Source organism: Anarhichas minor, unplaced genomic scaffold, assembly GCF_050575085.1.
Source record: "Anarhichas minor isolate MPS153535 unplaced genomic scaffold, ASM5057508v1 ptg000004l, whole genome shotgun sequence".
Taxonomy (NCBI): Eukaryota; Metazoa; Chordata; class Actinopteri; order Perciformes; family Anarhichadidae; genus Anarhichas; species Anarhichas minor.
The window spans coordinates 9,838,072-9,855,648 of record NW_027466450.1 but is presented as its reverse complement, the minus strand read 5'-3'; the positions used below and the strand labels follow the sequence as shown (position 1 = coordinate 9,855,648).

Here is a 17,577-nt window from a genome sequence, read left to right as displayed (position 1 = left end):
TAGTCCATAAAATTCAGTCTATGAAAATGCACATGATGTGTGTGTGTGTGTGTGTGTGTGTGTGTCTTTGTGTATGCACAGTTATGATCTTTGCTAAGAGATAAGTATTATACTGGCATTATGCAAATATAATGGCTTATTTTGACAGATGTGCAGTGATACATGTGCATTTACAGCATTTTAGTTGTTTTCTATACCATGCTCGTGTTTCAACTAACCAAGTTTCCTTAATGCTCAGAGACAGCATTAATGGGTGGGATTCAGTGTCTTTTCTGAATTGATTTAACTTTTATTGGGTTTTAGGATCACAAATTCAAAGTGGCAAAGATAATCATATCTTGGAAAAAAACTATTTAAGGCTATGGTTAGGATTGGCATAATTTTAAGGTTAGGGTAGCCAATAAGGGGTTTTGACTGGTGAAATTGTGGAATCAGTATAACATCATCACAAGTATACTAGTAAAGCAGGTGTGTGTGTGTGTGTGTGTGTGTGTGTGTGTGTGTATCCAGGTGGTAAGACTTACGAGGACACTTCTTGACACAGAAGGCTCCATAGGTGTACTTCGCTCTGGGGTTGTGTTCCAGTTGGAAGGTGGTGGGGTTGTAGACAAAGGGCTGGGGGCACTGGGTCACACAGGCCCCACTGTCATTGAAGTTGGTGCAGGCCTGCAAGCACACACACACACACACACACACGCTTGACTGTTGACCCCTCACTCCTCTTAAACACCCGGTAGTACATTAGATTACAGTCATTTAGCAGACGCTTTTATCCAAAGCGCCTTACAATTCAGATCCTATCACATTCATACACCGTAGGCACAGCTACGGGAGCAATTTTGGGGTTAAGTGTCTTGCTCAAGGACACATCGACATGCGACTATGGAGCCGGGGATCGAACCGCCGATGCTCTGATTGAAGGACGGCCCTGCTCTCCACTTAGCCACAGTCGCCCTCATAGTAGCCACAAGTGATCATCAACTGCCTCAGCTTGGAATGTTGTTTCAGCGAGGGATTATGAATTGATCCTGTCCAGATTTGCAGGCCAAGGTAAATCCATCAGTATGCCTGACTTTTCTGTCAACACATGGGGATACCTTTGCATATAGACAGTAAGGACATGTCCAAGAATTGTCCCTATACCAATATTTGAGCAATTACCTTCAGAGTTAACAGATACACACACACACACACACAGAAGCAGAGAGCAGAGGAGCAGAATCGCCTGTTGACCAGCGCTGAGATCTGGTTTCTGGTGTGAACAGCTTGGCTGTAGCCAGTTATGACGTCCTCGAGGTCCGGACCTCGGTCATTATTTCCTGAAAACCCCGCTGTCTCTCTGCATCTAAATGTCGTGAAACAGCTTGAAACTGACACAGATCAATAAGACAGCTATTTGTGATGGTGAGGTGACTGGGGAAGGCAGTGTGTGTGGGACGCATCGTGGTCCCTCCATTATATATTTGCATTATATTCCACTATATTTTGAATTCCCTTTACAAAAATAAAGACATTTCCACTATAAATCAGTGCATACAAATTCACCAGAATGCAGAAAATGCAGAAGTTTGACGCTAATAATTTCCCTGGAGGAGAACATCCAGACCCTCCACTTTACATGTGTCCCCTGCACTGAGGGCAGAGAGGTGTTGGTGACCGGAGCAGAGGGAAAGATGAGCAGTGAAGTTGTCTTGTGGCTGTAATGTACAGTGTAGGTTACAGTTAGCTCATGAATAAACACTGCAGAAAATACTCCTCAATACCGCAAAAATTCCTGTCTCTTGTTTACCAGCAGCCGGTGCAGACAGCTGCATTTGTTAAAATGAGAGCAGATCTGTTGAGTGTAACACCCAAGTGAAAGGCCCGTCCGATAGGCTTGCGTTCTAGATGGGGGGGGCAGTTGTGTTTAGTATTCATAACAGCAGTGGACGTTGCAGGCTCACCTGGAAAAGATTTACACTCTACTGAGAGCACTTTTCTAGTAAGACTTATGATCAATGAGCCAAAAATGTTATCTTCTCTTTTTCTTTTTTTGCTTCTCATGTTCTGAAAACGGTGCAAACAAAACAACTGAGGTATGTACTGAGCCATAGATTTTGTGTAATTTGATAAGTCAACAGGGGTCTTTGCTCTCTCAATTGAAGCGTAGTTCAAAAATGACTTCTTGATTTATTCATTCCTGATTCTTTCGGTGTCAGTCCGGGAAAAATACACAGTGACAGAGAAAAAGAGAGTGTTAAAATGTGTAGTTAATTTACTGTACAGTGTAAATTTAGTCGACAAGATAAACCCAATTAATCGAGTGTGGTTCATAATGCTCTGGAGATAAGCTCTTATGTCTTTAGAAAATCAATAAATCAGATACAAAATTGAGGCTTAGGGCTGCACGGTGGTGTCGCCTCACAGCAAGAGGGTCGTGGGTTTCGATTCCCAGGTTTGACGGCCTTTCTGCGTGGAGTTTGCATGATCTCCCTGTGTCAGCGTGGTCTCTTTCTGAGTTCTCCGGCTCCCTCCCTCAGTCCAAAGAAGAGCTTAGGTTGATTGATGACTCTAAATTGCCCGTAAGTGTGAATGGTTGTCTGTCTCTATCTGTCAGCTCTGCGATAGTCTGGGGACCTGTCCAGGGTGTACCCTGCCTTCGCCCCAAAATCAGCTGGGATCGGTAAAGTCAAAGTCCAAATGACTTCCTGAGTATTCCCTTCTTGCAGGTAATAAAAGATGAAGTGTGAAGAATCGAGAAGCCCAAAAAAAGAGAGCAAGAACTTGAGGAGTTCTACAAGTGATGTGCGCTGAATTACAACCACGTAAACGAGCTTAACATGTAGAGGGTTGAAAATAAAACTGATAAAGCGCCCGCCTGAAAGCCAAAATGGAGAGGAGGCTGGTGAAGTCTGTATTCTCATGTCAGGGACAATTGGGAATGAAATGTCATTTAATGATATTTGCCATACAAGCGGCATTTTAACACAAAAAAAAATGTCTGGAAGGAATAAAACCTTTTGATGATATCCTTGAATCAAAGTAAGTTCAAAGTCGCGAGCAACGTGTGTGAGGTTTGTGAAAAACAAGAAATGAATGGTCAGAATTTGGGGGCAGGGGGTATTATATTACCATGTAAACAACTCGATTTGTAATTTGTGTGTGTGTGTGTGAGTGTGTGTTCACTTACAAAGCAGTCTGTGTCCTTCGGTCCATAGCAGCCACCTGCACACTCACGATGGCAGCAGTCACTAACATAGGGACCAAAGCAACGGCCGTCACACTGCTCAGCACATACCGTCTTAGTTACTGTGGATTGACAGATATAGAGAAAAGAAGAGAAAAGACGTATCATATAACAAGTCAACCAGTTCACATGGTTAGTGCCAACTTTAAATTAATGTTATTAATGTATCTAATCAATCATATTCTTCTACGTCTAGATACTGGATACACTGGATGTCTAATATTTGCATTGCAACCGTCTGTTAAAACGTATGCATGTGTGCGTTCCAGTGTGCGGGCAAGTTCAACTGAAGCCAGTGTCACTGCCACCTACTAGCTATCTTTAATCAAGTGTTCGTCTCCCTGCAGCTCCTCTGAGGGTCTCCAGCTGGATATGACAAAGACATAGTGATTCCTATCTGACTCAGTGTATCGTCCTCTCACGACTCAGGCTGTCAAGCTGACAAAATATAAAGGACACCGGCTGCATGAGGTGGGGCACTGGCGCATAGAAATCCTTCTAGCATGTAGGGGAGCCTATACTTACAAGGCACTTTTCCACTGGCGGGGTGACCTGGAGGGCACTGCATCACGTTTTCTCCACTGCAGGGGCACCCCTGAGGGCACTTTATCATACCATAGGGGAAACTAAGTAGTTTTGTTGCTTAAACCTAACTATTTTACAATCTTTTCCTAAATCTAACCAAGAAGTTTTGTTGCATAAATCGAACAAAGTAAGGTAATTTATGACAGAACTTTTAAGCATATACTTCCATCATATTACATCCTGCCTGACAATTCTAGATCCATTTTTTTTTTTCTGAGGAAAAACAACATGCGCTGATCAAATCAGAATGTATTTTTTTGCATAAACTAGCTTCCTTCAGATTTGGTAATAGAAGTAAAAGTGAATTAGTTACAGATATTATAACTCAGATTGAAATAGTACTCATTTGTGGGAAAAGTAGCAATGTTAGCGTACAATGCTGGAGTGTTAATGTGCATGTATGTGTGTGGATGCACATCATTTATTTTACGTGTGCTGTGTTTCCCTTTGGGCACTGTGGTGACGAGATATTATCACAGTGATTGATACAAGGCACAGACAGCCTGCAAACACACACACACACACACACACACACACACACACACACACACACACACACACACACACACACACTTCACTCTTTGCCTTACGTACCATCAGTGGCATTCCATTAACAGTGCTTGGGCTAAAATGAAATGGCCTACTTTTCTAAAAAAGACACTTTGTCAAATAAATGACCTTGCCAGGCGAGAGACGCAACACTGTTGATCAATTTGGCTTTAAACTTACACTTTAAGAGAAGAAAAAAAAAACATGCTGGCGACGACAAATACAAAAGGAATCCATCTCATAAAATATGCCTGGAAGCTTCCATTTGAGCAGGTTGTAGACAGCTGCATCAGTCACAGGAACCACTGCCTTCCAGTTCCCATTTAAATGAGCTAAAATGTGCTTTTTCACATCTGGTTTCCAAAACAGCTTCATAAATGAATTTGGGATTTTATTTTTGCAATGGAAACTACACTTCTATAACTAGACAACATTATCTTAGAATCTACACAAACTTCCGTACTGTTTAAGTCACAGACCGTCTCTTTTTTTATGATGTAAAATTGTTAAAACCCTCTTTTCATTTTCATTTTCAATAAAACCTGATTTTAGCATGAGATAGGGAATGTCTATACAACACTGATCAAATGCATTGGTTAAAGTTAAAGTGTTCTTCTGGCAGTCAGCTTGATGTCATATCTAATTATAAAGCAAGGAATCTCTTTCTGACTGCATGGCCTTGTGTTCTTCACATATCTCGGGGACCAGCTGATCCGCTCTACTTCACACTTGGTGGGTGTATTGCTGGGGACCCCATGGAGTGCTTCTTTCGAATTTGTGCAATTTGGAAAAGAGACACGTTCCAATATGTATAAACTTGGAATAAGAAAAGCACATAGCGCTCTGTGCAGCAGCAGGGCGGAGCTTCGGGGCTCTGCAGTCCAGCATGTCATCCGCACTTGGCGGACCGCAGCGCAACTATGTCGTGGCAGGTGTTGTGCTCAAGATCCAAAGAAGCGCATTTTTTTTTAAGTGAAGTTGTTTTTAGATTTAAAAATTATTCATATTTGATACTGAAACAATTTGGATTTAATTAGGGTGCTATTTGAAAAAAGGTAAACAAACACGAAGACCAAATATCCCTTTTATTGCTATTCAGCTAATATAAGAGATGCAGATTCACTTTATGCTATTTGTATCTCCCTGTGTGGCTTTGCTGTGTTTAGAAGATCTAGTGCTACTCAGACCTTGTCTTCAGTGCCGGGCACTGAACTGAGGTCAACACAAAGAAAGAGTTCTGCAGTTTCTCTCTGCATTCTCCAGAATTTAAGTTTTACTGATCTACTTTGTTGGCTTTGCAGTACATAATACCCCAAAGTAATCACTGCACCAACTGTGGCCTTTCCACCCTTCACAAAAATATATTTTTGGATCAGTGATCAGTTATCAGCTACATTCTTTTCTAACTACGCCACATTACAAACAAGGCTGCTGTATTGTATTTGAGGAAATTAAGTAGAATATAAATACATTAATTTAACGTATGCATCATTGCTGTAAATGTTTAGTCATTATCTCTTTCGGTGCCATTCATACAGTATGTGGTGACTGTATTTTCTAAAGATTCTGAAGGTACAATCGATATTTTTTCAAATGACAATGTGAAAACAGTGCGGCAAAGGCGAGGGATAGCTTGTAGTGCGTGATAAACAGAGAATTAAGACGTTCAGCGTTCAGTGTTTTAGATCTACTGGGGATGTGTCAACTAGTCACATAGCTACATCTGTTAAAAATAGGAAGCAAATGTAGCTGTCTTCTCAGGTGACTGTCCATCTTTCATTGAATTAAATGTAAGGAAATGTGTTAACATAGTACTCAAATAGTTGCCAATCAACAGGTCCCGCTGGCAACGTCAGTGACCTTTCGAAGACAAATGATCATCCTTTTAGAAACTCTAAACTGAGGTCTGAGATACACACGTCATACCATAACCATACCATTGAAATGTCATCTTGTGTGTGGTCTTTCATTTGACATTTTCACACTTATTCACTCCATGTATTTCAGCGCAATATAATTGAAGGTTGTGAGGTAGAAAGAGAGGCAGCATTATGAATCATGACATCCAGGATGGAGATGGCGAGATAAAGGAGGCAGACAGACACGGCCAGGGCTTATCGAGGGTCGGTCTGTGACGTGTTGTTAACAGGTCCTGGTCAAACAGTTCATTTCTCATTATCTTAATGAGATCGCGACCACAGAACAAATAAGATGAGACATGCCAGGGTTGGAAGGCATAGATGAAGTGGTCCGTGCACAGAGTGATGGAAAGAGGGGAGGAAACCGATGGCGAGGATAGCACAATCAAACTGGAGGATTAATGGAGAAACGAAAGAAAATGTGCGCGAGTGCTCTTTCGTCTGCATGAATATGTACATGCTGTTCTTATGTGGAGTTGTGAAGTTTCCGTGTGTATGTTCTGTTCCACTGCAAAGACGCCAAACATGGTCATGTTAAAGATCAAGCTTCCCTGCGTGTGTGTGTGTGTGTGTGTGCCTTCATAGGAATGGTGAGGTGATGTGTTAGGCACAGAGTGAGCAATGATAAAAAATGGATGAATGGACATCTGTAGGAACAGATTGTTAGTATCTGCGAAAGAAGGGCGATGGCTTCACAGTCTTTCATATTGTCCGCTTATAGAATGCCCTGTTTTCAGCAGGTTATGCTGCTGGTTAGTTCCCTTATCAAACACAAAAACTTGAATTATCAGTGTGCAACGGATCCTTCAGTGCTCTGTGTGCTCGATGTCAAAGCTTGATGTGTTATCTTCTCCACGGTGCTGATTGATACTACGGGATATGCCAACAATTTATTTAGAAACAAGTACATATAGTAGTAGTAGTAGCAGCAGTAATACATTTACTAAAGTGCATTCATGCAGTTTATATTCTTCTTCTTCCTCCTCTTCTTTCAGCTGATCCTGTTAGGGTTCACCACAGAGGACCATATTTCCATCTAGTTGGTACCCCGTGCCTCGACCGATCCGGTATCAAAATTAGATTTTATGATCCGCATATTTAATTTGGCATAGGCTTTACACTGGATGCCCTTCCTGACTTAACGTTTATGTTTCTCAATAGTACATGGGACAGCATATTGACCTCCCTGAAAGGTAGTAAGTAACAATACAAATGTTTTCTTGCATTTACGGCTGCTTCATGAATTATTTCTATTCTATTATAAAGCCATTTGATAATAGCATGCCTACAAATCTGTATATCATTTGGGGAAAAATAAAAAATCCTCTTGAGGCTACATCCCATTTTGTTTGTAATTATTCTCCAACTGTCCACATCATTCTGAAATGATGAATAATTTGCTAATAAATCGAATTATATTAGATTTTTTATGGGAATAGCATGGTGGTAATAGTAACATAGAACAACACCGCATGGCAATGCTATGGAGGACATAGAGGGCAATGTTTTCCCAGTAATATAACTTTTGCTACATTCATTTTCTGATTCAGTCCAGAGAAACTGAGGGGAAATTACACAACGTTGAAGGTATTTTAAAAGCCTAAAAGATTTGGGGCTTCTGAGAAAACATTTGGTGCCGGAGCCCAATAATAAGGCAATGATAAGCCACCTCTTCTGTGGTTTAGTTTAGAGGACCTGTTGGGACCTGGAGGCGCAGAAGTAAAATGATTACATTTTATTCCTTATATTCCTTGGTTTAAGTCAGCTGGTGGCCTGTGGCTTGCAGCTCTTATACCTGCTCTTCTACATGTACAGTATGTGTTGTACACTGTACAACAGACAGAGAAAGCAAAGTGGGTATAACCTGAGAAACAGACACTGACAGAGAATTGAGAGTTTAAGAAAATGACTGAAGGAGAGGGAATAACATGGATGCCCACTCCCTGCTGATAGACTCAGTAGTGGATCATTCTCACACTCTCTCCCAGCTGCCATGAGCTAGTGTGAAAAATGGGAGGTCCCAGCAGGAGGGTTTGTGGAAGATGTGTTGGGGGTCTAGGGATGTTGTTGGGTGTTGATTTGTGCGTGCGTGTGCTGGAGGTGGTGGCATTTCCACAGCCATTCTGGGCTTGTGAATACCTGTCCAGAGCTGGCCCATTTACGAGGCTGAAACCTGCCTGAGAACCTACAAACTAGCATTCGCTCACGATGAATTTGATAAGTAAAGTGACAAACTGGGACTAAATACGTTCATTTATGTCAGCAATACTTTAACACACTGAAACAGGCTTTAAAGAGGATTGCATTACTTAAAATGTCATTGGCTATTTTTTAAAGATGTAAATACATTTTCATGATGTAATGGAGAAAAGAAAAAAATAAATAAATTCAAGCGTTCCTCCTTTGTAAATGTCAGCCAAGATAATATAAATGTCAATACACAATTAGAAGTTGTTCAAAAGACATCCACAAAATGCTAAGAATTGCATCTTTTCCTTTGCCCTAAGACACACAAGACCTTCAATTAGGAAAGTAAAAGCAATATTATTTCCAACAAGTTGTTGCTAATGCAAATGAGTTGGCATGAGCGTGATCATCAGAGCGATAGTTAAAAGTGTAAGGTTATGCGTGAATATGATTGTTGTGTTGTAACAAGCCACACAGCTGTGAATGAGCCAATCATGGTGAACGCTAACAGCTGATGGCAATTGGCCAATACAAGCGCAACCTCCGTGCTCTGCCGGCACTAACGTTATGCTCCATTTTATGTAAAAATGACTCGGCAATCAGCCAGATACCTTCATTCCATGCTTTCAACCTGGAGGCTAATGGAACAGATTTTGCGCTGGATTATGACGCCATGCATATAAGACTCTTCCTCATTTGGATACTGCAGTTACAGTTAGAATTTAAGAATATTTTCTTTTCTTATCTGTAAATCATTTTAGTTGATATTGATTTTTTCAAGGTTCAATTGGGGTTTTAGCCAATTGATATTTGAAAACATTAATTCATAATAATGATCATATTGTAAAGGGAAGACCACCATCATACCTGGATCTTATCTTGGAGTGGCAGATGCCACAGTAAGCTTCAGATATGATAAAACTAATTGTATAGTCAGGAAATTAGCTACTCTTCTGGTTGGGGTTTGTAATTTTAGTTTTGCTTTTAGAGTCTGAAAAACATATGGGTGTGGATAGAACAAGGCAGCAGTGCATAGGCAAAGGGGAGAATTACTAAACAAAATAAAATCTAACCATCCAAAAAATTCAAATCCATGTAAATGTGTGTATAAATCATATGTGCACACAAACATAAAATACTGTGGAGACCTTTCTAAAACTATACTAGATGTGATTGAGAGCCACTAACAGGCTGAGTGGTGTCTTCAGCTAATAATAGTAATGTACTTACAGCTCTGACACTGGTCCCCTTTGGGTCCCCAGCAACGACCATTACAGGAACGATTGCACTTTTGACCTGCACAGTTCAAGGAGAAAAAAATCATTGGCATTTTACATTTGCAAACAGTTATTTATTCACAAAATATGATCAGTATCAGCCTTCAAAATCGATATCAGCTGAACTTTAAAATGGGTTAGAGGAGGTTAGCTGAGTATGTCTGCCATCATGCACTCCACTGAAGCCCAAATTGATCCAAAGCGAGGATGTAGGGATTCCTTCGGCTTCTCTTTAAGTGCACGGAATGTGTTTGTGTGTGTGTGTGTGTGTGTGTGCTTCATTATAAGTACATTTCAAGCACCTTTTGAGTGATTGATTATCATTATAATTGGACTCTGTCATAATAAACACAATCTGTAAGAAATGTAGGTGCTTGAATAAATTACAGTATGCTTTGTGGTTAATTATACTGTATGATAATGGTATGTTTATTATTTATTTCTATTCCAATGACAGTTTCTACCCTTGTAATTACAAACTGATTGCTTTCACTTCATTTGATATTTAAGAGGTATTCTTATTATGATTCAACAAAGTTGATGAAACCATCTTTTAGTAACAACACATCCTCTCTGATTGGTACGTGCTGTTCCAGTCATAATAAACTTAAATAACCTTGGCACGGGTTGTTTTGGGAAAATAAGTAAATATGTGGCTCCACTCTAAATCAGCCCAGCATGAAACCAGCACCCACTAGGTTGAGATAAAAGCAGTAAAGCAGCAGAAAGCACCAGCAGAAAGCACCAGCAGAAAGCACCAGCAGAAAGCACCAGCAGAAAGCACCAGCAGAAAGCAGCATCATACCCTCAGAACCCTTCTGTTTTTTTTGGAGGACTTAATTGACTGTCTAGTAATTGACTGCGGGGGAAGTGAGCCTGGATAAGTGCAGAAGTGCTGTCCTCTGTCCATCAGCCTCTCCAGATGAGAGCTATTAGCATCGATACTCTGTTCCCCACCACAAGCCTCTCCATCTTCTTCCCTTCTCTTCTTCCTCGTCTGTGCCCCTCTTCACTGCACATTTCATCTCTTTCATCCTCAATCCACACCTCGCTGATGCATCGCTCCTCTGTGGCTCTCTTTCGCTTAATGTCTATGCCTGTCGCTCTTTGTCTTTTTCCAGTCTGCCCCTCTGCTTTTCTCTGCTTCTACAGTCTGTTCCCCTCAAACTAGCACTTTTGAGAATGCTGGCGAAAGAGAGGTTGACAGCCTTGACTGTATGAAAAGCAGCACACAAACAGGATCATAATACAAATGTCAGCCAGCCATAAGTGGTTGTCTGACAGCGCCAAGTATGCAAAAACCTCAGATGCACCTAGGTAAATCTCTGTTCGCCCTGCGAAGTCAAGACAAAGAGTTTTCATTGAATGTTCAAGGTCTTCACTATCTCATCTTATAAATTATCAGTGACCTAGAATAAACCTGTCCAGCTCTCTTACTGCACCATAATCTTTTACAGCTTTCTTAAAACAGCCCCTAAATTTGAAATGTCAAGAACGCTGCCGTTCCCAGGGCTGGTGAGGAGCGAAAGACAGATGCCAGGTTTTCAACTGAATCAACGGGGCATGGATTCGAAAACCTGTCCTGTTTTTAGGAAGAGAAACAATGAACACAACAACAAGTGGCACAAATAAGTCACAAGTAATAACGACGTAAATCCTGCGTCTCCCCAAAGAAGATTATTTTCTCAATTGTGGATTACAGGTTTGGAGACCCTTGATCTTTTGGCGGAGTAGAAGACTTGCACGGGTGTAAGGGTCGAGCTAGGTCTAACAGGGCTGCAGGGAGGAGGGTGATAGAGCAGAATATCAATGCTTGGAGCTGTTAATCTGCATTTGAAGCCTCCAGCCAGTGCTGTGAGAGGAAATCCAAGGGCATATGCAGAGACTGTCCTTTTTTATTTTCTTCCATAATGATAATGCATTTTATTATCGTGTAATTATGTATTTGCAGAGAAACGAGACAGCTTAAAGAAAAGAAGAAAAAACAACAACAACAGATTAAAGTGTCAAACAGCTTGAGCATTAAATGAATAACAAAAGCAGTGTGTGTGTGTTAAGAGGTTAAGTCACGGAATGGGTCAGAAGAGGTACCTTGCATGTTTACTTCACTGACAGCCACCTCAACCGTCACACCCCCCCCCCCCCCCCCCCCCCTTGACAGATTAAGTATGTTCATTTTATCCAAACAAATCTCTTCATAATCCTAAGCATTTATTAACATGTCTTCCTGCTGACTACAGTGGGCCATTAAAGTGATGTGAGTGAGCAATCACTGTGCTTTGTTCTGGTACAGAATGGAGTGACAGAATTGGGTCAAGGGGTGGTTTGGTAATGACAATGTTTTGCTGCTCACACTTGTTACTTATTGTCAATGGAGAAGGTTAAGAGGGTCTCCTTTGGACCATTTCCCTTGTCACAACTTACCAGCCCATGCTGCCTTATAAAAGGCGTGTAAAAACCTAACTACAATTTTTAAAGCCTATATTTGAGTCTGCTCAGAGTCCTGTAGGTTTGAGTTCAGGAACCTTCAGGTAGAGTTGACTATACTTTTGATCAAGATTGTTTACTGCTAATGAGTCATCACATATGTAGTGATGGGCTCTCCTTTATCAGCAAGTTACACTGCATCAACACCTAAGAAATACATGAAATAGCATGTGAGAGAAATGAAAAGGTGCAAAACTGTCACTATTTGAAGAGACAAAAGAATTAGAGCTGAATTTACTGGCAGTGAGGAATGTAAAAGTGATTGGAAAATGTCAAAATCTTTGGGAAAGCAATGCAGTGGGTGCAGAGTTAGTCTGTGGGAGAAAGGGAAAGAGCAACAATCGTCACCTTCTCATTAACTGCTGAAGTGCTATTGAGCAAGGCAGACTGGACAGATTTTACACATCAAAGTCTGTTTACAGGTCTTGGGGAGTGCTACTGAAAATCTGACAAACAAGTTGTTTAAAGTCTTCTGTGGCTTCAGAGGGAGCTGCGCACAATCTGATAAAGTGACATTTGCTTAAGGCAGAGCTGGTTGAGGCTGAAAACTACAAGTTTGACAATGCCAAAAATTCTGGTGGTATGTATAAAGAAGTGAGTATCACAGTCCTTTTTAGACTGCTGCTCATCTCGCTCCACTGTCGGTGGTCAAGTTGCATTGCGGGTAATGGCGTAATAAGAAAGTGTGGAGTAGAAAAGGCAATATCTCTTGTTGTGCTGCATCAATTCTAATACATCATGATTATTCAATATAGAAGTGTAATGCTAAGTGCTATTCTAAGCATCAACGTTGCCAGATGTGAATGAGTATAAACATCTGAGTGAGGGGCAACAAAAATGCTCTCAATAAAACTTTCCTTTAAATAAAGGTTGAAGTCAAATCAAGTCTTAATGTCTTCTACACTTGTGTTTGTTGGGCTACTTACATGTGACACTGCTGTTGGTGGGTACCACCACAGGATGCATCCGGGGGTTTTTGACAATGTCCAGCCAATGGATTGTGTCCGCATGACACAGGAACTTGTTCTGGTCAACATACACACCTCCACTTAGGATCTCTGTGGAGAAGAGAGAGATCACACAGTCAATACAGATACACACAGGGCTTCCTTGCTACTTAATTGTTTCTGCCTGGAGGATGCAACTAATTCAGCAGCCCTGTTACCAATCTCCTGATGTGATTTTTAATTGCCAATTTTTTTTTTTTCCCTCTTAATTTTATAACTTACAACTGACATAAGGGATACAACGGCGTATATCGAGTGGTGATAGAAAAATGTATTTTGTTTCAAATGATGCCCTTTATTTCGTTGCGTTACAAATCACACTCGTATTTTACATCATTTGGTTGATACTTTGTGTTTTCGGGCACGGAGCGGATGCAGCCTGCAGGCTGAACATTTGCATGAAGGCAGCAACACAGAAGAAAATGAAGGAGAGTGTATGGGACACAGAGCAGGGCAATTCTGAACAGGATAAGGACTCCAACCAGCAAAAAAAAAAAAAAAAACAGGAGCTCAGACCTAAAAGAGGAGCTACTTCTGTCACATTAACGAGGTACTTTCCAAATTTCAACAGACTCAAACCGCACTAACCTCTTTTACAACTTACGCAAGAAACACCATATGACAAAGAATCACAAAGAGGAAAGAACATAGCGGCTGCTTTCGCATCTTTCATCTGCAATGACATGGACCACATTTACACGATTAATGGGGGTTTCGGGGCATAGTGCATTTGACACAAGGTACAAAATGTTAAGTCGAAAACACTAGAGGAGGAAATTCACAAGGTATCGTACGCTACAACAGCAAACATGTGGTCGAGCTGAACGACACATCCCTTTGTGAGTCTGACAATACATTTCATCTTAGACTGGACACTCTGCAGTTGGTGTTTACAGGCAGGCTATTACTCAGATGACCACACAGGAGAAATATTAGCAAGTGATCTCAGGGAAGCTCTTGAGTCATGGAGACTGCGTGAGGTCTGTGTCACCACGGATATTGCCACTAACAACATCCATGTACTTCAGCTGAATGACGAGAGACACTTTGTGTTTTGGCCACCAACTTCATCATTCATTAGTGCGTGTCTAAAACAATGTTATTACAAACCTTATTATCACTGTTACTTTTATTATACCAAACTGCATTTTCAATTGCTGACAGGAGGAACAATGTATGTTAACAATTTAGTTTTTATTGTAATAGCCAGACATGGCAAAATATGTCTGCCATTGAGTTTCTGAGCATTTAAAAGACAGTATAAAAGCGTAAAATCAAGAATACACCCCCTGACTTTGCAAATCATTTTCTAAAGTCATGATTTTTTATTTACACCGCGCGAAGTGTGAAACTACTGCAAGTGGCGTCTGCAAGACATTACATTACTGTTGTCTATTTTGTTCCAAGGAATTGAAAATTTCCTCTAAATATAGGAAGAAAATTAATAAAATATAAGTGCAAATATGCTATATTGTGTTATGTATTGTTATCTGAATATGAAGCTACCTATATTGTGATATGTGTCATTATCTGGATATGAAATGACTTATATCGTGATATGAAATTTTGGTCATATGGCACAGCCGTAGACTGACATGGCGTGTTGAAATCAAAATCTAATCACTAGATTGGAAAGGCACTTTATCCTTTTCTTTTCAACTGAGGGCAAATGCAGGGCTGGGTTTCAGGGGAAGGAACTGATGTTGAGACACACACATCTGACGATGGTTGTTGTACTGAAGCAGCCAGGACAAAGCAGTGTCATATTACAACCTCTGATTTTGTTGTTTTCCTCATCCTCCTATTCCCATGCTGTTAGAAGACAGGGTCAATTAAGTCTCGCTGCCATCACAATGCAAAATCCATCTGGGGTTTTAAACTGGGGCTGTAGGGGACAGCAGTCCCTATTTTATAATTCATCAAGGACTTTGGTCATCACTCCATCAAAATATGTATCATCCTTCCAGTGATTGTCATCCAATGATTGTCAAAGGATTGATTCATGTCGTCACACCCACACACACACACACACACACACACACACACACACACACACACACACACCGTCTGTTGCAGGGTGGTTCCGATCATTGTTGTGGAGGAGTTCAGAAAATGCTTAATCCTGACTTTTATGTGAGAAAGAGTGGGAAAAAGAAAGATAGAGAGACAAATAAATATGGAAGAAAGCCACAGAGAGACGGATGGCGGGAAAGAAAGACAAAGTGAAGCCCAGTAGCAGATTTGCATTATTTACAGAGCTTGTGTGCTCTCTATCTCCTTACAAACAGATTACTGACACAGGGCTGAAACAGATGAGACACACAATCATACATGAGGCGCCCTGCAAGCACCACACTGAAACAGCCAAATACAATATCATCCCACAAAAGCCCGATTAAATGATGCTCCTTGGATAATAGGTGGTGGTGGTATTACCTACAAAAGCCCCACCCCCCAACCTCAGCTCTCTTTCTGCATGTGCGGTGGGAGTTATGGAGATGAATTAATCCTGCCTCTCACCACAGGAGGGATATCATTTGGGTAGGAGGAGGCCTCGTCTCAAATTCAAATTGTTTGCACAATAAGATGCTGCTGGGAAAGTAGGGCAATGGACAAACCAACAGACAAAGCAAAGTAGTTATTTTACGACAAAAACGACAGCAGGGCATCTCAACCCTGTTCACGCAAGATATTACATGGGCATTCAACTTCATACTGGGTGGTGACATTGGAACCGAAATAAGTCAAATCTAGATGTAAACACGTCCAAGATATATTCTCGGTTCACATAGGTTCCAATAGGCTTTGAAATGTATGCCATTTTGGTAAAATTACATAAATTCATCACGAATGGATGCAGGAATGTCCCATTTGAGTCATAATTCAATCTATTGTTGTGCTTGTCTATGATTTTCTGAGTTTCACAGAACAACAACAAAACCATTGCCAAGTCCTTACAGTTGATCATTGTGTCGCTTATGCACTCAAACAAGAGGCAAGGCTTGCTCTTCTGCAAAAGACTTAGACATAAGGACATTAGCAAACAAGTACAGTGACTTGACGAAGAAGCACATGATAATGATGGATATGCAGCATAGATTCTACTCTACTGTATTTCATCTTGAATATTTAAAGGTAAAAGCGGACCTTTGGATATGCTGTCCGTCATCATCGGTGAAGGAAATGTGTCCTCATGTCCGTAAACTTGAGCCATACTCATCCTCATGCCACAAAGATAATAACCACTGTTTTTCAATGATCTAATCTGGAAATGTAAACAAAATAGTTGAATTTAAGCAACAATTTAGCCACAAACCATTGCCAGGATTCTTGTGTGTGGTAAACAAGTGAGTCAAGGTGTTTTCACTAATTTCAGCTGGACCTGAGCAGCATTCACACTCTCCAACACATTGTATAAACAGACCGAAAAATAAAACACTCTCTGCTAAACACTTTCACAAGTGACCCTCGGCACCATCCAGAGGGCTCCACCATCTTGTAATGATTCTCGCACACATGGTGCATTTGGACATGTACTGCACAACACACCAAGATGACCAAGATCAAGAAGCTGGACAACAGTTTAATTGGCTGCTTGCTGGCGCTTTGCCGAGGACAGTTTAAGTATTTCCCACATCGTCCATCATCAATATATTAACAATTAACGAACATCTTACATAATACCTACAAAATTGTGCAAAATTTATGCACGCTTTGCTTTTTCATTACCAGTAAATGCTTGGCTAGCACATCTGCTGGGTGTGCAGTAGGTGACCAGGGGGAGATCAATGGTTAACTCCTGTTGTTGATTGTTCAGTGGGTAGAGAAAATGGCTTAATTGGTTTGTTCACGTAGCTACAGCTCGTGTCTCCAAACTACCCCCTACCCTTCCACTTCATCCACAGAGCCACTGAATGAGTGCATGGCTTCAAAAAGGCCCAGCAATCTTCAGTATCAGGCCACATGACCGTTGGAGGAAAACAATATGAAATTCAAGGAGGCGGAACAAATGTATGCAGGCAATTATTTTGATGGTAATCGCTTGTTGTAATTTTTTTTTACTTTCTTATTGCAGTGCGGGGACGAGTTTGATTAAGACTGGGAGGCAAATGGCAAACCAATGATCAGGAAGAAATCCATATTAATGAGTTTGTGAGAGTGAATTAATAAGTGCTGTGTGGGTTGTTTAATGAAGAAATATGTAGGAAAACAGAAGTACTATAATGAATGGTTGACTTGCTCCGGTGTTGGAGGACTGCATTATCGGATATCCTCACTAGTGTTCATTCTTTTGTATACTGAAGAAGATCCATGTTCTGAACTGCTACCATCAATACATA

At 40.9% G+C, this 17,577-nt stretch overlaps 1 protein-coding gene across 1 annotated transcript in view; it reads right to left on the bottom strand.

Moving 5' to 3' along the window:
• The window catches only part of erbb4b (erb-b2 receptor tyrosine kinase 4b), a 259,023-nt gene that overhangs the window by 75,234 nt on the left and 166,212 nt on the right, over positions 1-17,577 (bottom strand). The window contains exons 4-7 of the mRNA XM_076108782.1: positions 13,157-13,288; positions 9,697-9,762; positions 3,170-3,288; positions 525-666 (exon numbers count right to left, since the gene is read on the bottom strand). Of these exons, the coding sequence (XP_075964897.1) occupies positions 525-666; positions 3,170-3,288; positions 9,697-9,762; positions 13,157-13,288 (459 nt within the window). The remainder of the gene's footprint in view (positions 1-524; positions 667-3,169; positions 3,289-9,696; positions 9,763-13,156; positions 13,289-17,577) is intronic.